Raw genomic sequence first — 23,979 nt, 5'->3', positions numbered from 1 at the left:
CTGTAATGAAAAAATAGATAAAATTGGTCTCACATTATTTCATTGTGAAAAATGAAGAGAAATGTTACTTTTGTTACTTTTGACACCCCCTGCAGTAATCCATTTCTAATGTAAAAATTATAAATCATTCATCATCAGCATGCATATCCCCCACGGCGGTGTCCAATTTATCTGTAGTGCAACCCACAGCGAGCGCGCCTGTGGCATAGTTTATGTAAATAAATAGAGCATGTTTAGGAAGGCCAACGGAAATCTTTCCTGTGAGACGACAAGTCAGCCCACTGTAGCTGATAAATCACTTTACAACCGTTCCCAAGTGTATTTGTTATCACAGTCTGTGCATTTTCAGAGGTGCTGCTTTACAACTGCAGCCTTGGTTAAAGCTTTGTTTGTTTTTTAATTAAAGAAAGACATTTTTGACATAACGGAGTGAGCGAGGAGTGATCACACAGCACACGGATTGAAAACAGAGATTTAAATGCTGACATGAGCATATACATAAACACAAAAACTGATTTATAGTTAAGTTTAAGTCAGAGGTGGCCAAACTACAGGGCCCGTTGCCTGTGTTTTTTAGATGGTGGAGGTTTTAAGAAAAAGCAAGAATATGGTTTGAGCATACTTCTAATAAATTGCACTGTTTGTACATTGCACCCCATAGTTTAGATTCCAGATGTCGACTATATTTAGTGACTATATCTACCTCTTGGCACAGAAACCCACATTTTACCATCTGCCTGTTCTGTTTGTTACATCTTACATATATCAGACGAACAGATTCACATTTTATATTTAGCATCAATATCTTTATAGTGGGCCCTTAGGCCATGAAGATAAACCAATATTTGGCCATTTCTGTCTGTTTTCATTTAACAGATTTACTCTTTGGCCGTGCCCTGTTTTTGAGTGGAAAAGTATTTTATTAATCTCGATCCAATTTAAGAGCAGAAGATACAGAAATACTTTTTTGTAATATCTGGGCTCACCAATGTCAATTATTTTGTTGTGTTGCTAAGTTATTTTAATAGAGAATGAATTTTCCATCACACATTTTTCTTACAGTGCAGCTGGTTGAAAACTACGCATTAACTATTGTCTTTCTGTATACGGCCCACAATCGAAAAAGATTTGGGCCTAAGTGGTCACTCTTTTTTAACAGTATTGCCAAATAGATTCTGGGAGCAAGTGGATACATTGAAAGCAGCTTCCTGAAAGACACAGACAGACAGGCAGAGACAGAGACGTACAGCAGCATCGACAGGTAGGCAGAGAGCCACAGACAGACGCATATTCCAGTCTGAGTCAGCTGTGGGCTCGGGATCAAAGGTCTGCCGGCATCATACACTGCAGACACACTCCATGCCAAACACTTTGAGGACCTGCTGAACCTCCCCGAACCCCATCCAGCACACAAACACACACACACACACACACACACACACACACACACACACACACACACACACACACACACACACACACACACACACACACACACACACACACAATGTCAAACCATTAGACACTGTCTGTCAATCAAAAGACAACTGCCACCATTAATTAGTGTGACCACACAGTCTGAGAGATTTGTCATATTTCTGGATAACAACCCAAATTTGAAACATCTTGGAGGCCTCAATGTCATGAATGAAGGATGAATGAGTGAATGCCAGTGTGTGCGTGCCAACATGCAAATCTCTTGTGTATAAAGATATATATGCGTGATGCAATATTGCAGACTGATGGATATTTACACACATCCACGGCTTTGCAGTGATTTAAGTTTGTGTCACAGAGCATCAGGACCGGAACATAAACTCCCTGTTCCGAGCCCGAGAGCAGCTGATGGGCGATATCACTCCGGGACTTCAATGAGCTCGTCATCCTGCAAGGAGCTGGGTTCTCCGGTGATAAATTTGTTTATATTACTCCATGCTAAAAGCATAGTTATAGTGCGTAAGGTGTATTAAAATGCGTACTTTAGTCAGGTATCACATAATACTTGCAATATATTTTTTTACTATTGTTTGATATAAGTTCTCAGTCACAGGAGAAGACAAGAAATTGTTCAAAAACTAGTGTTTTAGCTAAGAATGTAGTACTTTTAGTTAAGTATATGATGGATATAAACACTTCTTCCACTGCGGAACTAAACATGCATGCTGGAGGTGACGGCCCACATGTTTATATATGTGGGCGGTTGCCAGAGCCGGAGTGTCTTAGTATTATAAAGCTGCTCAGACTTCTTCTTCAGATTCACTGTAGGATCAACAGGATTAGCAACATTAAGAGGGAGTCATTTGATTTTTAATGTTAGAGAGACATAACAGAGCTTTAAGTATAGCGTTTATGTAGGATAGCATCAATAGCCGGAAACTATTTATTTTGGGGTGTAAAGCCGGTCAGATTTGAGTTTGTTCCCAATGTGAAATCAACAGTCGCTGCCAATCATGTCACATAACTGCCTTAGGGGAATAAGTGGCACCAAACGTCAAAATATGAAGTAGTATGATAGTATTAAAAACACCAGATTGACACACTGAGACCTGTAACACTTTTAATTATGGCTTTACAATTTTGTAAAAAAAATACTTACATAGATCATAATCAGAGGGAGCAGAATTCCCCTTCCTATCACAAAATGTATAGTTCAGCATTTATAGCATATACATAGGCAGCAAGCTGGAACATCCTGTTTAGAGTCAGTTAGAAATGTCTCTATTCCCTTTATTCTCATGGTTTCATTAATCAACTGAGCTCAGACTCTTCACGCAAACACACACACACACACACACACACACACACACACACACACACACACACACACACACACACACACACACACACACACAGACACACACACACACACACACACACACACACACACACACACACACTCTTCCTTTTTTTCCCTTTCAGGCTAGATTTGCTGTCTTTAGTTCAGGGTCATTTCCATTTCTTGCCACAAGAAATTCTACTTGCACCTGTCCTGCAGACATATCCAATGACACCATTCAACCTACGAAAACATTTAAGTATGCAGTCAAGAAACTATAAGTGGGTTATTAGTGTTATTAACCGTCTTAATATATTACATTGATCCATTTCACCCTCTTTTCTAAATACAACTGTCACTTTATTTCCTATACCTGAAATGTATTGTCAAATATATTTAAAAAAAGACACTGAATATATATCATTTGGTGTGCATAGATATTGATAAAGTGCAAATAGCATTTGATTTAAAAAAAGCTTAATAATGTAATTTCCCTGTTTGTTTATAACTTGATCCAGTCTTTAAAGCATGTAAAAGAAAACAAATCAAGTCAGTCACTTGTTTGTATTCATTCTGGTTCTGATCTGTATATAGAAGTCCATCTCTGTATCAGTTCTGTTTCATCGGCGTGATTTTCCAGTTTGCTCCTCCGTCACACATTTCTGACGGACCCATAGCGAACTGGAGAACATCCACTGGAAGTTCTCTCTCTCTCGCTCCCAGATGCTTGGCTGTAATTCCTCTGCCGCCCTGGTGGGGGCAGTGTTTCTGTTGAGCTCTTACTTCTCATCCACCATCAAGATTTCCTCGGGGAGCTTCTCCTCTGAGTCGGAGCGATCCGACAGCTTGTCCAGGTACTCCATGTCGCTGAAGCGCTCTGCAACACACTGGGCTGTCAGACGGGCCTCCGGGTCGTGGTCCCAGCACTCGTCTATGGAGGCGCACACCATCTGGATGCCCTGCATGGGGAGCGGTGGAGCCCACATATAATCAGTCAATAATACAGACCTGCGGCTAGTCTGACTGAGACAGGATATCATCACCTGAAGCTCATCGACGAATGTTCACGTTTATTTATGTGAGTAAATCTGTGTCAGTGCTAAAGCAGCTGGCGTGCAATAAATCCTGCTTTCATTAAGGTTTTAAGGCCTATTTGACTCCTTTTTCACAATACAAAACAGAAATGTCACAAAGTCAAAAAGTAAGCTTAGAGATGCCCTGTGGAGTTTTCTTATAAACAAAGAAAAGTAATTTTTACGTTTAGGTTAAACAGCAAAACACATTGTGTCCTTCAGGTCTAACAAATGTGGTAAGTGATTCTTTAAAATATTTTAAATTGTGCATTATTTACATCCGTGTTTACCAAAGATAAACCCGTGGCAGGAATATGGAGGTCAAAAACTCCACATGGTACTTGTACTTCAATAGAAGAGAGGCACGACTCTAGCAAAATTGTCAAAATACGTACTGTATGTAAACTAATCATTGCAACTTATCTATTTATACTCCACAGTTGCCATCATTCCTGCGTTCCACACATTTATATGATACTAATGTGCAGACTTTCTATGTTTTAACACAGCAAATGCAGGCAGAAGCTCCAGACACCATTGCATGCGAGTATTGGCAAGTCATTTTTTCAATTTTCCTCTGTGGCCCGACATCACAAAATGTCCAAAAAGCATCGCTGGCTGGTCAAACGCAGCGGCTGCTTCAGCTTTTATACCGCTACATTAAAAAGGTCTAGTGTGTAGTAATTAGTGGCATCTAGTAGTGAGCTTGCAGATTGCAACCAACTGAATACCCCTCTGCTCAATTCCTCCCTTTCCAAGCGTGTTGGAGAACTACAGAAGCCTTCAGGTAACGTAAAACAGAATTCTCTCTCTAACGCCAGTGTTTGGCTTGTTGGCTCTGGACTACTGTAGAAACATGGCAGAGTTCCTATGTAGTTAAAAAACGCTTATTCTAAAGTCAGAAAACCAATTGACTCTTTCAGTTTCAGGTGATTATACACAAATGCAAACATAGTTATGAATAGTATATTTCATTTCTGCTAATAGATCCCTCTAAATGCTACTCATTGGATCTAGAATATTAGGACAATGGATGGACATTTCTTTGTTTTGGTGTACCGGTAACAACACTAAATACTGTACAAAGAGCATAGGTAGACTATGTGTTGTTGTTTTCCTCATGTGTTGTCAATGTTTTTTCACTTTGTAGCTTGTCCAACAGGATTTGTTTATTTATTTATCAGTTTGATTATTTAAGGGGATTTTGCACATAAATTCAACATGAACACATTTAACAACATCAGTGTAAATGGGCCCAGGTCAGCTCAACGGAAATGTTTTATCCGTAGTCACAACTAAAAACTGTATTTTCACACAGCAGCAGTTTGCCATGGACAGCATGGATGTGTGTGTGTGTGACGCCTCTTACTGTGTGGTCTATCCAGCTGTTGGGGATCTCAGGTCTTCCTCTGTCTCGGAGGACACTGTCCTTCATGCTCTCTACACACGGGTGTTCCCTCAGGTTTCCAAAGGGTGGCTCGTACTCTTTCACCTCTGCATTCACGCACACGTACACACACACACAAGAAACAGGAAGAGAAAAATTAGCCTGTGACATTATCAAACAGGTGAGCGTTGGTTATTTTATACAAGTAATACACTTTGCGACAGATTCACATCTACTGAAAGATACAGCTCTGTTGAATAGAGAGACGAGATCAGATGGCGGTGCCCCACAGTGCACACATCAACAACAACCGCTCCAAGGATTCACTGTGCGCTCTAAATTAAAACTGCAGGTTGCATACTTTAAATAGCACTGAAGCAGCACAAACTAAAGAATAAGTGGCTGCTGATAGAAGGGGGCCGAGGGGAAGATTTGCTGAAGAGACACACTTATTATTATCACATTTTTACCCTCAGCGTCAACGGGGGCTTAAAGTATCTCACCAACGTAGCTCTGGCTTTGTGTCAGCTCTCTCTTACACAACAAAATCCAGAGTGCTTGTCAAAAGCAATTTACCAGTTGAGTTTACTCAGGGCAAGATTTCAAAGCACTGGCGGGGAGGATATCGCCTGAACGGTGGGTCAAGAGTTTCCAAAGAAAATGCATGAATTTAATGCTTCCTCCGAGTTAAACAACAAATCAAAATCTCGTTGAGGCGTAGAGGGCTCGTACAAAGAATCCACCAAGATAAGGAAAGCCTCATGAGGCACATGGCCGTGTGAAAATTTTGAAGGGAACAGTTCAAGTGGATTTTCAATAATTAAAGGACGACTAGGACATGAAATAGCAGAGGACGCATTTACAAAAGACAGACAAAAGCCTTCAAACAGAAACAGAAACAGATTACACAATTTCCACTTCTTTATTTTATATTTTTTGCCTCAAAAGCTTTTAATCGACCGTCACTGTTGTTGAACACGGTGATCCCTCAAATGTGCTGCAATAACGTCATTCATAATTTCCCCCGTTAGAAAGACAAATGTGTACTTCTAGAGAACATAAACTGCAGTACAATGTTACTTTGACTAGGAGCTTAAACCCAAACGAGTGAAACGAGCTGTGTTGTTGCACAATAACTCTTAAGTACTGTTTTTAAACAAGAAGTCATAAATGTATGACTAATGACTAACAATGATTATGGGAATGAAAACGAATGTGCAGTGTAACAGTGAAACTTCTTACAGGGAAGTACTGCAAGTGCTTTTTAGTGTCATTAAGCTAGAATATACAGTATATGGCGTATAGCAGCGGAACTGCTTGTTGTAGGCCCTTTACACAGCAGCCATTTTGACAAGTCATTGCAGGGTAAACACAGGTGTAGTGAATAACATTAATTATGGCCCTGCTCCATTTAGGTGGGCCAGGGTGCTGGTATTGTGCAAGCTGGCTCACTGGAACATACTAAATAGAATGGGACCATAATTAATTTAAATCAATTTCACCTTGGCTTACCCTGCTATGACATGTCAAAATGGCTGTGGTGTAAAGGGCCTATTAGTCTACTGCAACGTGGGAGTATTTTACTTTATTCAGATATTGCATTTACATTTAATTTTAGTAGAACCTGTTCCTGTAGTTACATCAGTTATCATTTCTTTTTGTTTCTAAGCGTGCATATGAACCTAAAGCTGGACTTGCCCCCCTTTGGGCTCTCAAATACTCAAAGAATACACATACAAGGCAATCCCAGTTACCGTTTGTGCAATTAACTGGTGGATAATACAGTATACTCTGCTCTTCATACATACATGCTGCAAACATAAACTGAATGAAAAGCAACATGCAGATTTGTCCAGCATTTATTTTTTTTTTGCCATATGTTAATGTCGCCCAGGGAGTTTACATGACTGCTACAAAGCAGTGCCGACAGCAGGAGTTAGTGAGCTCTGGAGTAACGAGGAAAACACGTTGTCTCTGCTAGTGAAGTGACACATCTTACACACAGACTATTATGCAAAATAAATCTAAAACTGTTAGATAAAGTGTTGGCTACTAGAATGGCTCATCCACTACTTATTAAGATGAACCAGATATCAGTTTCATTTCACTCTTTCAAAACATTTTAAAAAGACGCTCACAGGAAATGTATGACGCCCGCAGACAGGAATTGGAGGCTTCTGCTAAACAGACCGTTGCAACACAGGACTCTTTTCAGAGGCTGAAACGTCTTTTTTTTTTGCCCAGCTCTGGTTTGGTAAAAACATAACCCCACCCAACAGTATGTCAATATTTTGTTTTGACAGGTCAGAGGCAGTGTTTAACTCTGTTTTGGGCTGAAAATCCACTTTGGGCAAACATGTTTATGTGTTCATCTCCAAACAATGGGCCCAAAATATATAAATCATACTACTGAGCTCTTTGCTGTGCAAACAAAAGTGTGTATTCCAGGATGGAAAGATTGGCCAATCCTGCTCTAAAAGCAAACCTTAAATTAAACTCTGAACGAGCAAAAACTATTGAAAACACAACACAGGGCGAGCCAGGAATGCTGTGGTTTGCAAAAGTCACACATATTGCATATTGACAAGATTTCTACAAAGCATTATAACAAGTTCAGCTCAGTAACAATGAGGAACTTACACTATGTCTCCCACAACAGCTGACATGTAGTGATGAAAAAACACCCTAAATGTCTACTTTCCATGCCAGTTGTCAGCCATGTCTGTAGAAGCTGTCTAGGAATCTGCAGCCAAAAGAAATTCTGTTAAATTTAGCTACAACGGCAGACTGGGGAAATCTATGACAGTAGGCCATGTTTCCTATGTCTATATGGCTTCTTTCATGTCTTTCGGGTAATGGCCACATGCTGACCTGATTCTGCTTTGATTATGGCTCTATAGATTAAGATATCAATGGTCAAACTGCACAAGCAATCCAAAAATTACCAAACAAAACAAACCATTCTAAAGGATTACAGCAAAGTTGAGCAAAATCAAAACCAGCATCTGATGTTCATGTTCTGCTGTCCTTTCTGAGTTAATTATTTTTGTGTAATTACGCTCAACAATGCATTAATATTGGAAAAAAGAAAACAGAAATCCTGTCACCTAAACGCATCAATAATGCAGACAAAAAAAAAAAACAGATCAGAAACGAGTATGCCAGGAAATAAATTAGTAATGTGATCACAAGACCATTGTCTGTTTCCCAAAAGTCTGTCTGAGTCTGCGACAACTGCCTGACTAATCCAGTCCCAGCCGCCTCTGCTGGTTTTCATTAGCTGCGGTGGCTGTGACACTTGTTTTGAGTAACTCACAGGTTGTTAAAAGTCATTTAGTACAGATGTATGTGCATGCTAACGTGTAGCAGAGCTTACTTTCTCACATATGGCTTTGGCTTACCCTGGAGGTTTACCCTACCATTAACTATAGCCGATACATGCCCTCAGCTTCACCTAACACCATTAAAGAAGACAACTATGTTAGCTTGTGCTGGATGCAACATCGGTGAAATAAAAGATTGGGAACACACATTTTGTCCCCAATTCATCCACCATCAAGTGGTATGAAATCCTGAATAGGTCCTCAAATGTGTATTATGGTAGACTCCATGACCACACGCGCACACGCGCACACGCACACACACACACACACACAGGACCATCAGGCCCTCCAGTCCTGGAGGAGTTGATGTTCTGACATCTGGAGAGCAGCTGCCCTAACCTCTCCTCCTCTCCGCTCTAGCCCAACCTCTCCCCCTCTAGGGACTGAAGGCATTTCTCCGTCGGCAGCTCCACATTCAACACCACTCCACTATTATTCCCCTACGTGGCTCCACCCGCCTGAGGTACGCCCTCATAGTCTTTCCAAGCCCTAAATCTGGACCAGCTAAATTATACAGGAGAGACATTTTGGGGAACAGAGCCAGAGAAAAAAAAAAGGGCCTTGAATCCAGCTTTCCCTTCTCTGAGAGGTGTGTTGATCTCTCTGTTTGCCTCTCACTGTCTTCATAGTCCTGGAAGATAAAGAAAGCCGGGTGATGGCTCATGGCTGGCTGACTGGCGCTGTCGACAGACGGCTGTGTTCTTCTCGCCTGGCAGATCTGGGATCAGACTAGGCCCCAGGAACTGTGACAGAGTGGCTACGTGGCTGCCTGCCACTGAGACGCAGAGCGCTGAGCAGACATCTGTCTTCCACAGACACACACAGGGCAGGTGGCATCGGAGAGACTAGAGGAAACCAGGGCTTCACCCCGGCCGTGATTATGATGCCCTGGGATGTGTCACTCTGAATTTCTGTGTGTGTGCCCGGGTGTTCAGATTTTGTCTCAAAAAGAGGCGAGTTCTCAGGGTGTCATTAGTGACTCACCTGCCTCCGGGGACAATTTGGCAACTTCAGGAAAAACAAGAGGCCAGCAGCGGGAAAGCTTGAAACTCACAGCAGCTCTACTCTCATGGCGCTCTGATTGCAAAATCAATACCATGTCTCTGCCAGCATACCATCCACAAGGAGGTTTTTGATTTTTGGCTGCCAATGGAGCCAAATCAAATTACTGCATCTCATTTCTGCAGCTTCTTCTTCTTTCCACCTCTCTCAGGGTCAATCAAGGCAGAAGGCCAGCAGTGTTTGTGCAACGTTTCAACGCGAGAACATCTCCTTGGGTTTGAGTGGGTTACTTTAAAAATGTTATCCAATACAATTACTTATTACCTGTTAAAAAAGGAACCAGTGAACTTATCCAAGTATCACAATATAAAAGTAATATAATCTGATTACTTTCGTTACTTTCGATTACCTCAATAGCAAATATGCAAATAAAGACTAGAAGAAAGAGACATTTTGAATGTCAAGCAGAACAGCATCACAGTACAGTGAAGGTTCTGCCTTCAGCTCAAATCATTTGTCAAATCAGTGTTACCGGATTTTAATGTGGAGCAGCAGCTGAACCCATTTAAGTAAATCAAATTAACCTATATGCAAATATCTAGGGTTTTAACCAAAATATGATTATGTGTTATTGTGGAAATGTAATTTACGGTGCTGTTAGATTGACCGCCCTGTTTATGCAGGTGCATGTGAGAGACTGATGCAGTTCCATTAATCTGTTACTCCCTAAGCCTGGTTTTGGCCTTAATGAACTACAGATTTCACCCCTCTGATTGTCTAAGGTAGCGGGTGGATCGTGGAAAGAGATAAACAGAGGAACACATGCATTATTCCAGCTGCTTCTATTGTTTGTCACCATTCTGTTAGATTGGTGGGACGGTTTCCCCTCTGCTTCCCATCCCTCCAGTAAATCTAGTCTTGCTTGTCCACCCAGTCTGTCTATGCCATCACGAGTAAAGCTGGATAGCTGTCTGTATTGATTCGGTGCAGTGGGAGGGTGATTAACTGCTGCTTCACCAGCCCAGTGGTAGAAAGAAATAGACAACAAACTGAGCAGAACTTTTATGGGTAGGGACACTAAGAAAAATATTTAAAGAGGGTCTGAAATAATGTGTGCTGCTGTGTTCCTGTTTTTCTAGATCTATAAAAAATGCAAAGTAAGGGAATGAAATAAATGAATGAAACGGATGGAGGAGGATGAATTGGATGAATAAAGCTGTTGTCCCTCAAATCCCTCAGGAGGAAAACCACGAGAAGCCACACTAACTTCGCCTGGATTCGTTTAGTCCGTCTCTACCGACATGTATCCTGTCTGCACCGCTCTCAAGAGACACTAGCCACAAAACATCCTCATATAAGGGAGACATCCATACTTACAACTTCAGTCTAAGAACAGTTTGCTTCGGGGGCTGTGTTCTTTGCAAAACAGGAAATAGTCTATTTTCTTTTCAAAAAGGTGTACCCACAGGGCACATATATATATTCCTGCTGCTGGGAAAGAAAAGCAAAGGGGGACTGTGGGTCACTCTGCCATGTTTTTACTTCAGAGGACTCTAGGGCAGCGCAACTGTGCGATACGCTTTAAGGAGGGCCCCCGTGGGGTGGTCGTGGGGGCAAAACAGGAAAACGCCAAAGTAGAAGCGCTCATGCCCGAACTGGGCTTTCAATCACCGCTCTGACACAATGGAGACAGGAGCAGAAACAGAAACAAACCGGACCACAGAGACACTGAAGGGAAGTGAAAACAAACGACTTGAGTGTCGACATGAAATACTGCCTCGTGGTTCGCCTTCAGATAATCGGCCGTTTCTATTATTTGCACATATCCTGGCCTTGTTTTTGCTACAGAATGACAAACACAAGTAACGGTACATTAGTAAAGTGAAGGCTGATCCTTGAGACGTCCCCAAGATGGATTGTGTGTTTGAGACTTTTGGATTTTCTTCCCACAGTGATAAATGGGTCGTGGAAGACACACAGTGTCACACGTCTGGTAGGTGAACTTGGAGTTTGTCACCGAGCTCCCTGATTTGGTAGAGCCTTCAATGTGCTCGTTCTCCTTAGAGGTCAAGCAATATTCCTTAGTATTTTGGAGGATATTTACAGCCCTCGCAGGAGATTTCATCAATCAGTGCTTCTATTGATTTCCTTTAAACTCAGCGGCCCGGGCTAATCTTTAATTTTCCAAGGAAAACGTGGTTATGTCTATTATTAACTAAAGGTCACATGTGATGTTTGCTGTGTGCGCAGTGAGGGTACCATGCTACTGTATCATGTTTAAAGCAGGAGTCCACAAAACACAATTGATCATGATAAATGCACACAAAAAAACACTCAGAGGATGGTGCTGTGGGCAGCGGAGTGGAATATAATTAAAGGAACAGTTCGACATTTTGCTTTAGAGGAGACAATACCAGCAACACTTCATCTTACAAACATGGGTGTCTGATTAATCTTACCTCCAATTGCGCTGCACCTGGAGATGATCTCCCACAGCACAAGAGCCATGGAGTAAACATCGGCCTGCTTGAAAGACTCAATGTTTTCCAGGTTGATTCTGGACTCCAATACCTCTGGGGCCATGTACCTGGCTGTGCCCACCTGAGAAAAGACAGGGTGAAAAAAGATTGCAATGTCATTAAAGTCCATGATGCCACAGAGGAGTTGTTCAATAAAAAAAAAGCCCGGCGAGAGCATCTGAGCAGCAAGAGTTATTTTCCTACATAAATCAAGGGGGGTAATTGGGTGCTGTAGTAAGTCATCACATCATATTCATCTGAATCAAAACATGCTTGATGTATAAAATAATTGGAAAAACAAAAAGGTAGCTCTGAGCTCGACAACACGTCTCTTGTTTCCACATTAATTACCAACTTGGAAATTGTGTTCACTGGCGCTTCCTCAAAATGCATTAAGGGCTTTACAATGCATTAGGTGTGCTGTGCAGCGTGGGGTGAGGCCCTTTTTATAATGAGTCATTTTCATAACAGAGTCTAATATGACTCTGGCCTATTACATCAGCACAATGAGTCCATTAAGAATCAATCAAGCCTGTTTTTCTTGTGAATATTATGGAGCGCCCACCTCAGAGCACTTACAACATGATTTCTTTTCTATCAGCGCTATCCATCTGGGGCCAAGATATAGAGGGTGCCAAATATTTAGAGATGGTGTCCCTCCCTGTGTGATGACGGCCAGGAATGAAAAATTTGATTGATCGTGAGGCTCTGTTCAAGGTCTGATAAATATCGTCAAAGAAATATATGGCAGGGCTTGGAATGGCCAGTGTCTGGGCCGTAAACGCAAATTATAACAGGAGAGGATTTTCTTTTTAAATCTCTGAGGGGATCAAAAAAAAAAAAGGTTAAACCAAATAAACCCCTAAAATTTATGATTAGAAGCCTTTACCTGTCCACTGTTGGCCAGCTCATCCACAGACAGAGCATTGTCCAGGCGGAGGGCGAGGCCGAAGTCACACAGGCAGCAGGTCAGGTCGCTTTTCACGAGAATGTTGGAGCTCTTAATGTCCCTGTGCGCGATAGGCACCTTGTAGCGACCGCAGAGGGTGTGGTCACTGTGAAGGTGCGCCACTCCCTGCGCCAGCGAACCCCCCAGCAGCCACAGGTCGTGCCAGCTGACGATGTGGTGGATCAAGAACTCCTGGAGGTTCCCTCGTGGCTGGTAGGCCGTGATCAGCCAGCACTGCCTCTGAGCCTTTCTGTCCTCTGCCGTCAGGAAGTGAAGCACGTTCTCGTGTCTCAAGTCGGCGTCTGAGAAGATTTCCTTCTCGTTCTTCCAGGAGGCGTACTCCTCGTACTGGAAAATCTTAATGGCCACCGTCTCGAAGCCCTGCTCCTCGCCGACAGAGGAGCCCTGCTTCAGCTTGGCTTTGTAAACTTCTGCGAAGCGTCCCTTTCCCACCTGGACGTCCAGCTCGATGGGCAGCAGCTCCGTGTTGTGGTTGAGGTTGTTGGCGTGCGTGGAGCTGCTGTCGGAGCCCTCGTCGTCAATCATGATGGCGTGAGCGTCGCTGAAGTCCAGAGGACGACCCCTCCTGCGCTTGGAGCTGGCTTGCCGCTGGCGGTAGACCCGATAACAGTAGAAGGAGGTGATGACAAAGACAGCCATAACCAGCAGAGGCACCAGGCTCACTAAGATGACCGCCACCACCTGGGAATCCATGTCTGAGAGGACAAAAGCCAAAGGATTAAGATGAGGAAGACACCCACATTCCTATAGATGAGTTAAAAGCTGTGCTCATCTATTACATTTTTACATTAAGAATAAAAAACAAAAACAAAAAAAACACTGTAATTGACATTAACACATAAGTATCCCCCAACTCAGGGCTACAGAGCTGCTGGTTGGCATCATACAAGTGATAATCCGTAAATGTTGTGTTTAAAGCTTTATTAATCTGCTTCTAAGTGTCCCAAAACAATGGATGGAGGCTTCACAATTCATTCTTGACCTTGAAAACCAACAGTTAACGCAATGATCTCAATCTCAAATTCTGTTTAGTAGCTCTTTTGGATCTTTGTTTAACATATGATCTTAATATGCAACATACATTCTAAAAGAAAAAGGAAATACCAACAATTTCATGACCACTGGGCAAACTCCACCTGCTGATCAAGATCATGCAATGTGATAAAAAGCTCCAGAAAAGCAACCATACGGAGGTTATTTTGTCAACCAGTGGTTTAGTTCAAAATAGGTTTTAAAATTGTGAGACTTCATTATTCTCTCTTCTCGGTGTGATGTTTTAAAACTATTTTTTTTCCACTTTTGCTTTTTATAGAATAAGCATTTCCATTAACCAATTTGTCTTCCAAAATACAAAAGCAATCCATCTCGAGCTCTGTCTCTGTCTCAGCATCTTATGTAAGAGTAAAGTAATACTCTCAAGAGCAGCAGAGGAACCTGAGCCGTCCCAGTGGAATGTCTATAAGCATCAGAAAGCTAAAGTTAGAGTTTGGGCCACAGAGGCAAAGTGCTCCAAACCCTGACCCAGTCAACCACATATTGTGTCTCTTTATAGTATTCTTATAATTTGTGTGTCTGGGAGCTGCTATGGTTTTGGCAAACAGTGAAAGTTTATGCTTGTGCTGTGTTTATGGTCCAGTTTTTGAAGCTGCAGTCATAAACAGGCCTATAAAAACTATATCACCAGACACCCAAATGGTCCACAGTCTGATGAGTTCTAAATTTAAATAATTTATATTGTAAAGATGCTAAACTGCCTGCCACACAACTTTCCTAAATATACAACAATAAGCAGCAACCACTGGCTTTAATTTTGGTTTCAAAATGTGATACAGCAAAGGCTTCAAAGCAGAAATAAACTCACATTTTCCCCATTTTGCAGAAGACCTGATAAGTGAAGATCTGAGGAGCTGTGTTTGGTTGAAACAAGGGGGGGATGGCAAATGGGGAAGGCTTCTAGCAGACTACCCAGTCATCACTCTGATTCTTTCTTTTTTTTTTCCTAAACAGGAAACCACATGTCTGAAATCCTCAACCTGGCCCCAGCCAGCAGTTTGTTTTTATTTTCCTAGAGTGAGAAACAAACCTGTCACTGTGCCTTGCGGACTCTCTCAGCTTTGGCCAAAACCCTCACTCAAAAAGGTATACTTCACTCCAAAAATGACCATTTCAATAATAATAACCCCGTTTTACCTTGAATTCTTGAAGAGAACTCAAGAACTTTCTCGCATTCGTCCACTGTGGACGAAGATTCAAACAGAGTTTTTTGATTATTTTAAGTAAATCAGGGAAGGTTTAACAACAGAAAACTATGTCAAAACATCTGTTTACATGTATTCAAGGTTACATGGGGTGAGAAATTGGTATACAAATGGTCATTTTGGGGCTGAAGTATTCCTTTTAAAAAGGAAAATATTCCATCAGTGGCAAAACTAGTGAATTACAAATAATCTTAATCTTAAATTTGGAGAAATGCAACCAGCTGGTTCAAACATCTTACATTAAGATATTCTTTGAGTTGAATGTTTTTGCTCTGAAGCAATTTTTGTTAAGTGAAGTAATTAATTAAAGGAAAAGTTTTCCGTTTTGCCCAGAGTTAGAGAGATTGGTACACGGCGCTCATTTGTCAGTTTAGTATGAAGTTGGAGACAAGCAACAATTAGCTTAGCATAAAGACTGGAAACGGAGGGAAACAGCTAGCCTGGCTCTGTCCAAAGGTAACTAAATATCTAACAAAAAATAAAGCTCAGTGACTTCAGACTCCAGAAAACATTTGCTCCCGTTCAAGAAATAGTCTGGCACATAGCCCCAAGGAGAAACTTTTAATTTATATTTTTACACTTTAGATGTACTGGCAGATGGACTTTGTTACTTTTGAAGAGAGCTATTTCGATTTTTATTACTTTAGGCTAAGCTAAGTTTACTATATCCAAGCTCCAAGTTAGTTCTCTTTTAGTTAGCATTCTTCTTTACATTTCCAATAGTTTGTGTAAATGTATTTCTGGTTCTGTTAAAAACACCTTTGGCCCACTTGTCAGGGCAGCAGTGGTGTGCAAAGAGGGTTCGCTGTTACCATGGCAACTCTGAGGTATTTAAACTGGTATGTGACAAACAATTTAGAATTTCCTGTGACTTAAGTAATGGCTTTCCTAGAGGTTTCCTTCAGTTATGGGAAAAAGAGTAAGTCAAGGCTTAGCCAGAAAATCTGTTTTTGTACAGCAGGTCATTGGTCACTAGAAGAGGTACATTCACCCTCATTTACTGGCATTGTTCCTTTGTGGTTCTTAGCTACACCGTCCCATGTTAGTCACAGACAGTGCACAGACATCCTCGACAGTAAGCTAATGTATTTCCATTACGTGGTTTGCACTGTGCAGATGCTTTCAATTTGGCTCTCTGTGCAGAGCCAGGTCTCAGAAGTGTACCTCCGTGTTATTATTGCCTGGATGCTGTAGTCAAAATACATCTGATTCCAGGGCCGGTGGTGTATCTGGATTCTACAAGCTAATGTCTCCCAAACCTGTTTGTAATCATGTATCTGGAGAGCGCTACAGAGCACACGTGTTTGCATTCATGCGTGACGTCTTACATGACAAGCTGATAGAAGCTGGCATAATACCGCTCGGCCCGCCAGGACTATGACGTTACCATGTTATGCTGCACAGATGTAGGAACCAAAGAGTCCCATTTTAACATACATTAAACAGTGTTACTGGACTATTGCTCCACTGTGAAAGAATGCTAGAGATGGACCCATAACGAACTTATGTAACTTTGCACTTAAAGAAGTAGGAGTCAAAATTGTGAGAAAAACACTTTTTTTGTGACCCAGTGTTAGATGAGAAGAGCAATACGACTCTCATGACTGTTCAATGTAAGGCCAGACAGCAGCAATTTGGCTTAGCTACGTTAACTTCACATGCTCCAGTCTTAATGCCAAGTTGCTGTAGCTCCATATTTAATGTTGAGACATGATGGTATTAACCATCTCAACTAAATCTCTGCTGGAAAGCAGACAAGCAAAAATAATGATGTATTCATTGAATTTTAGGGAGAAAGGTTTCTTGGTCAATTCAATTTATGAAACATTAAAGGGGACATATTATGAAAAACTGCATGTGAGTATCTGGAGTGCGTACTAACCCCAAACTGTGAAATTAGACAACCCACAAGTCATTTTTTTGTGGGTTGAAAGTAACATGTGATTCAACAAGCCTTTTAGATGTGGCTCCTCTTATTATGTCACATGCAGGCTCATAAGAATATGCCGCCACACATCAGAGTTTCTCCACCCACAGCTTGAGAACTACTTATGCAAAGGTGCACCATATTTTCTCGCAAGCCAATCAGAGCAGACATGACTTTTTCGGAGGGAGGGATTAAAGAGAGAGAGAGAGAGAGAGAGACTAAAACTAAGCGTTTCAAACGGAGAGTAATTACAAGTATATTCAAACAGACAGTATGAGAAAAATAGTGTTTTGTTTTTTTACATCAAAGCATGTAAACATCTTCGAGTAGGAACCAAAAGAACAAGTATGAACCTGAAAATGAGCATTATACAGTATATATTCTTAAAAGGCACAATCGAAAACAAAACACGTGGGTTAAAGAAACTCACTAAGCTCAAGTGTGGTTCAAAAATAAAGGATTAGTGGGCGAAATAATTGTGTCTTAACTTACAGGAGTTAAAGAAGATGATCTCATTGCACTCGTCCTCAGAGCAGGAACAGATGAAGAACTCTGAGCCCATGCCCTTTATTTCTTTCATCTCACATTTGCTGTTGTTGTAATCCTCCAGGACCAGGCCATGCAGCTTCTGAGACCGCACGTGGCAGACTGTATCAATGGTGATATTGTCATCTTTGTTCCTCCTTGGAAAGAGAACAAACACATACACAGAAAATACTGCTAGTTACTGGATGAAGTTTGATTTGTAGTCCATGCTTAATCTTTTTTGCAATGAAGTCCCCTTTTCAGAGATCTGTATTATCATGTAACAAGGCAATGACGGCAGGTCTGCAGATGTGCAAATATTACGATTTTTAAGCAGCACAGTGATAAAGTGGTAACTGTAAATGGGATATTTGTCTCTTGAAGCATTCCACGTTCTCAACATTATGTAAATGACTGCAATACAGAGGTCACATTCACATTCTTGGAATACCATTACAAACAGGAAACAAGAAAACCCCTGAACTTGCAGAAATATGCATTTCAATGTTGCTTCCCTACTGGGCAGCGTTGGGCCGGCCAGCTAGGAAGAACGTTTTAAAGAGGTGCTGCTTTCCATGTGCCATTAGCTTTCTGCTGACCTCAGCTCAGAGAATGCCTGCAACATCGCCAATATAATGAGAAACAGCGGCACAGCCTTAAGCTTTTAACAAAAACACAAATCTGCTTCCTCCTGCTTCTCACGTTCGGAGTCAGACTTGCTGCTGCATGATGGATGTTTGGGAACCTCACCAGAATGCTGACTGACAAAGTGTTCAAAGGCAAGCGTCACGTAAAGGAGGACATAATGGAAGTAAATAATGCCCGGACTGATTATTAAAAGAGTATTCATTGTACATGTAGTATGACCCAAGAGGTGAATATGTTAAATGCTCTTTTGACTTTAACTTCACTCAACTATAACCCTGGCTTTTATTCGTAGAGAAATGTGAGTTTAGATGAGTGGCCACTTACCAGACACTGACACACACATCTTCGTCGTTGGGGCAGATGGAGGTGATTTCACACTCGGCCTTGCAGCTCCCTTTACTTGTGCAGCTGGTGGCCCGCACATCACAGAACTTGCACAGCCTTCTTGGCTTTATTTGTTTGGCTCCTGGAAAAAAAAAAAAAGGAGATGTGAGAGAGGAAGGACAGTGAGTTGAGTACACAAAAAAGGGTCAGTCGATGCTGTAAAAACCAAAAAACACAAGCTCATTTTCTAATATGATATTGGGTTGACTAGGCTGCATTTGACATTAAAAAGGAAAAAACAGACAACTCAGAAATGCAAAACACAGTCATGATGATCTATAACATGAATATACATGATATTTATCAGCATGAAAAGCAAGAAAAGTTCAAATATAATTAAAGGGTGGGTGTCTTTTGGAATTTGCTGATAAGTAGATGCAGATTTTCAACCAAAACATTGGAAAATCCAAACTATTTCATCCTAGGGGGATGGGCAGATTTTTTTCCTGTGAAGTCGGAATAATAAGGGCAGCGCACGGTGGCATCCACCTCCTTTGGTCTTGTTCAGACTTGATTTTGCCGGCAGGCAGACCCATGTCAGTGAGACAGACAGGAGTGTGTATTGAGTGCCTGTGGGTTTGATAATCATCTAAGGAGACAACTGCCAGACAGGCAAGAATAACAAACAAAGGAAACACGGATGCATCTCCTCGCTGAGGAGTCTCTAATTTGTAGAGCCGATGAGTCGGCGCCCCGTCTAGAGAGGTGTGGTGCCAACTCTGTTCATAATGATAAAAAAAAAAAAAAAAAAAAACGGTATTATGAATTGTGGTCTCTATATGTTTGGAGAGAGAAAGATATGGGTGGGTGTACAGGTTGGCGAGTGTTTGTATTAGTACAGAAGCTCTTTGACCACAGTCTGCGGTCTGTCCTTTCATTTAGAGGCTATTAGTGATTAGAAATCAGTCAGGTAAGATGCCTCTGTTTGGCACAGAATAGAGAGATGGAGCAGCAAGAATGGTGAACAATGTCTCCTATCTGCTGCGATTTTGCTTTTAACCAGAGGGAGTACTCTCAGCCACACATTAAGTATGAGTGGAAAGTGGATCTTGTGGCCTTAAGAGTTGGAAATAATCCTAAAAGAGGATATTCCAATTTTCCCAGGATTAATCTAACACCAGTGGTTGAAGCATCCTCAGGGAAAAATGTGTCTCACAGACTATTTTGTGGTGAGTTTGTACAAGTGCACACAATGTAGTCTCAAGTGGTACGATGGAGTTAGGCCACTCGCTGTGAGTCTATTGAGTAAACAGAGCGGGAGAGAGTGAAAGACTAAGTGTGTACTCCTTCCAGAGCTTAAGAGTCCTGAAAGATAAACTGAAATCAAAATAGCCAAATCCCAACAAATGAGGAGGAGGAGACAAGAAATGTGTGACAGTGCTGCTATAATGAAACCACATAACCACAGGTCGACTGTTTTTAGACTTCCACAGGAAGTCCCACCGGTTCCATGCATCAGGTAACACCACTCGTGACCAAACCCAGAGAGAAAGTGGGTTAACTTCTACATGCTGTAGTTTGAAAATTACCCCCGGAAGAAGCATTGTAAATAAATGTGCGTGAAGTAACTGAAACGTGTAGCCAGTTGTGTAAAGATGGCATTGACAAGACTTTGATCACATGACCTCCAACGTTTTTGACTGGGGAAGTGTAAGCGAAAGCAGACTGTTGACAGAAGACAGTGAACAAGTCTGTCCAGCATCCGTTTCACTCTGTGACTTCACACCGACTCGAGGGAAAGGTGTGTGATGAAAACGCTCTTGACCTTGCACAAAAAGCCCACTGTGCCATTTCAACCCATTCTGCAGGGGAGGGGGTTGGACCTGCAGCTCGCAAGCAGCATAAACACTCTACAACCTGCAGCGTGAAAGAGCAGCAAATCTAGAGCAGTGTACATCGACAGCTTCCTGTTTCTGTGCCAGCGTGATATACTTTCACAGGAGTTCTAGCAGGATATTGCAGACTGGTATTGCTTTCTGGCCTTTACTGGGAGACTCTCACACAAATAATAAAAAAAAAAAAGAAAAAGCATCAAAATATTATACTTGAACTCCAGACTAAACTTCTTGACAGAGCAATTTGGAACTTTGCCTGGCGGGCTGGCGGGGTGTTTTGAAGTAAATCAGCACTGAGGGGGGATAGACCATGCCTGAGTGCTCAGTGGTGGGAAGGTGGTTGAGCCGGAGTAATTATATCATTAGAGCAACTCCTCTGAAAGAGCATGTCATTTAAACCCAGGAGGCGGGCAATGGAAGGGATGAATGCTAGTAATTGTCACCCAGGGCTACATATAATTGCAGAGAACGGGGGGAAAGAGGATTAGAAGCAGCCAAAGCCACTTGGTGCCGCTGGGACTGAGTCTGAGACAGATGAAGGTAAAACGTTGTCTTCCTCGGGGGGCTGCTGGACCAGATAGCAAAGAAAGATGGAGATAACCCATCTGAGGGAGAGGGGGGCTATTAAGGCTGTGACTTGTAACAGGTGACGTCCTTTAACACAGTGTAGCATTCACAGTGAACAGCTAGGTTAACACACTAAAGGTTATCGGTGTAAACAGAAATGTATTTACTTCTTCTCTATCGTCAGTACGACACAGAAATAGCAGACATGTTAGTAAGTACATACACTGCTCGTTGATATATATATAATATATATATATATATATATATATATATATATATATATATATATATATATATATGGCACTTAAGTCTGGATAACCTGCGTACTTTTGGAGTTTCTGTTGTTTTTATTAAATGAATTTGACTTTTTGTTATTAAAAGCGATGTAAAGTGTAGGCTACTACAGGCCCGTGTAAAGCACACCCGTGTAAACGACAGTGAGTATAGTTTGTCAGATTTCCCCCAAATCAGCCACTTCTTAGCGCACACTGACGCATCACGGATCCCCCCGCAGCTGTGCGGAAAACGCAGCCGCGTCTCCGACAACTTTTCTCGAAGTAAAAAAAGTTCAACTCACCCGCCTCCTCGAGCTGAATACTACCAAAGAGTATCGCTCCACACCAAAAAGCGGAAAACCGAAGAAGCTCCATTTAGAGACGGACTATACACTCCCCTCTTTATCATTAATTAAGCGAAGCCTTGACACCGGGGTTAATATCCAGAGTACGCCGACTCTCTTCGGTCCGCCTGTTGCTTCCACCACCCCCTCCAAAAAAACGCCTTCACAGCTCCGGGTAGAAGCAGCAGAGTAAACACACCAGGCAGGACTTGCCCTATATGACTCACACAGTATGTGCACTTTCATGAAACAGGAAATCTTCAGAGGGGTTGGACAGTTTTTTTTTTTTTTTTCTTCTTCTTCTTCTTCTTCTTCTTCTTCTTCTTCTTCTTCTTCTTCTTCTTCTTCTTCTTCTTCTACTACTTCTCAGTCATGCTCATGTGGCTCACAAAGTCTTGAAACCATGTCATTAAGAGGCTGAAACCCTGCAGAGCAAGACTTGAAATGACATACTCTGAAATAGCTTAACCAGAAGCTTCACCTAAAGGCTACGAGCAAATGCAAAAACACCCTTATTTACTTCAGAGCAGTCACACTCTATAGATCTTATTTAGAGCTGTCAATTCTCGAAAGAAAACTTCTTGGTTCTGCTCACATTTAATTTAATTTTAGTCTTAAACACTAAACGCGTTTAGGTGCCTGTTCAAAGTCACTAAATTACATTCCCCTGTTTTTCTGGAGGTGTTCCAGGCTCACAGTTAATCTGAGATGACATGAGAAGTGGCGAGAGTCACTCCATATCTCTGGTGTTCGTTTTTATTGAAGACACACAGAGGTTAAGTCCGCTATGACACCCATAAATTACCCGACTATTGCCGGGCTTTGCCGACATGTGTTTTTTGCTCTGCATACTTCAGTCGTGATGTCAGCTTTCTGTCTTGACCCTGTGACCCCGGAGCTTATAACTCTCCACACAGGACGCCTACTCCTCCTTTACACCTCCGGTTTCCACAGCTCTTGTGCTGCTTTGCTCGTTGAGCCTGTTCTTAGCGTATAAGACGCTGCTTATATCTTCAGAACTTGCCTGAGACTCATAATGTTTTTAAGTTGTCCGTATCAAAGTAATCCAGTGATGGTTTTGTGTGCATCTGTTGGTACATTTTTAAACAGGAACTGAAAATAGCTAAACCTGTATACTTTCAATAATGCAAACAGGCTGAAATGTAAACAAATGTTGGCTTAAATAGAGGCTTTGGGGGAGTTTTTGTTTAGCCCATTTTACTGACCCTATTTTACTTTTGGCTCTGGGTGGGTGTGCGTCTGTTTGCTCGAGCCTTCATGCCAGACAGCCGTTCAGCACTGCAAGATGGGGTCCAAGCCACAAGGTGGAGACCCGACAGCGCTGTGGGCCCAAACCGGCAGTTCCCCACTGACTTCAGCACATGTGGGCTCCCAGAGGGTCACGACATCCTGCTCACTGACCACAACACCCAAACAAACGCCTTTATAAAACTTCCCCTTCTTCTGCTTCAGTTCAACAGGAAACGCACCTTACTCCTGTGTGTCCAGGCATATTTAAACGTGATCTTTTTTTTAGTGTCACTTCATGTGCCTCTGTCACTGTTACTTTTAGCTTTCCCCCTGCACAAGTTTCTCAGTGTTCCTTTGCCTTTGAACAATCCCCCCCCCCGGCCCAACCTCAATGCATAAACACAGATAAACAAGCGGCAGGCAAACATCCTGAGTGGTATTATGCTCAATAGCAGGTGCTCAGCGTTCCTGTAAACTGCTTGGGTTGAGTGGAAAGGTAAACAGAGCGACCTGATGCCAAATCTCTGGACGCATGCCTTCAGATAAAACCGGTGGCAAACAAGCGCTGCGTGCAGCACATTACAAAGTGGATGTCAGTCTCTTTGCACCATTTCTCTGCATCTGTAGGAAGAAACGTGGTAACACGAGTGCGGTGTGCCTCCCACACAAAGGATTATATGCATACATTGTATGCTTATTTCTGATAAGATCTCTCCCCCGCACTGAGTGCCAACTTGAGGTGTGCAACAAAAGGAGAGACTGAATGAGACAGTTCTGAGCAAAGGCAACAAATACTGGAAAGTTAGAAGGATGCTGAATTGCTTTTTGGAAACAGTGAAATTATTATTTCAGCTC

General features: G+C 42.0%; 1 protein-coding gene across 1 annotated transcript; it reads right to left on the bottom strand.

Annotated features, from left to right (window-relative positions):
* Positions 1-2,543: 2,543 nt before the first annotated feature.
* LOC129097102 (TGF-beta receptor type-2-like) lies at positions 2,544-22,159 on the bottom strand. The gene is made up of 7 exons (XM_054605832.1): positions 21,832-22,159; positions 18,793-18,934; positions 17,788-17,978; positions 13,030-13,805; positions 12,081-12,222; positions 5,219-5,343; positions 2,544-3,735 (listed from the first exon to the last, which is right to left on the bottom strand). The coding sequence occupies exons 1-7, from the start codon at positions 21,902-21,904 to the stop codon at positions 3,556-3,558; spliced, it is 1,629 nt and encodes a 542-aa protein (XP_054461807.1). The 5' UTR covers positions 21,905-22,159; the 3' UTR covers positions 2,544-3,555.
* Positions 22,160-23,979: the final 1,820 nt, after the last annotated feature.

Source organism: Anoplopoma fimbria, chromosome 10 (genome assembly GCF_027596085.1).
Source record: "Anoplopoma fimbria isolate UVic2021 breed Golden Eagle Sablefish chromosome 10, Afim_UVic_2022, whole genome shotgun sequence".
Lineage (NCBI taxonomy): Eukaryota > Metazoa > Chordata > Actinopteri > Perciformes > Anoplopomatidae > Anoplopoma > Anoplopoma fimbria.
This window is presented reverse-complemented; position numbering and strand designations above follow the sequence as displayed.

Bases quoted from the DNA above. Each gene is read 5' to 3' on its own strand.
- LOC129097102 (XM_054605832.1), bottom strand. From the start codon at position 21,904: ATGGAGCTTCTTCGGTTTTCCGCTTTTTGGTGTGGAGCGATACTCTTT. The intron at 17,979-18,792 runs GTAAGTGGCCAC...TCTCTTTCCAAG, and splicing joins GATGTGTGTGTCAGTGTCTG to GAGGAACAAAGATGACAATA. The intron at 13,806-17,787 runs GTAAGTTAAGAC...TTGTCCTCTCAG, and splicing joins GATCATCTTCTTTAACTCCT to ACATGGATTCCCAGGTGGTG.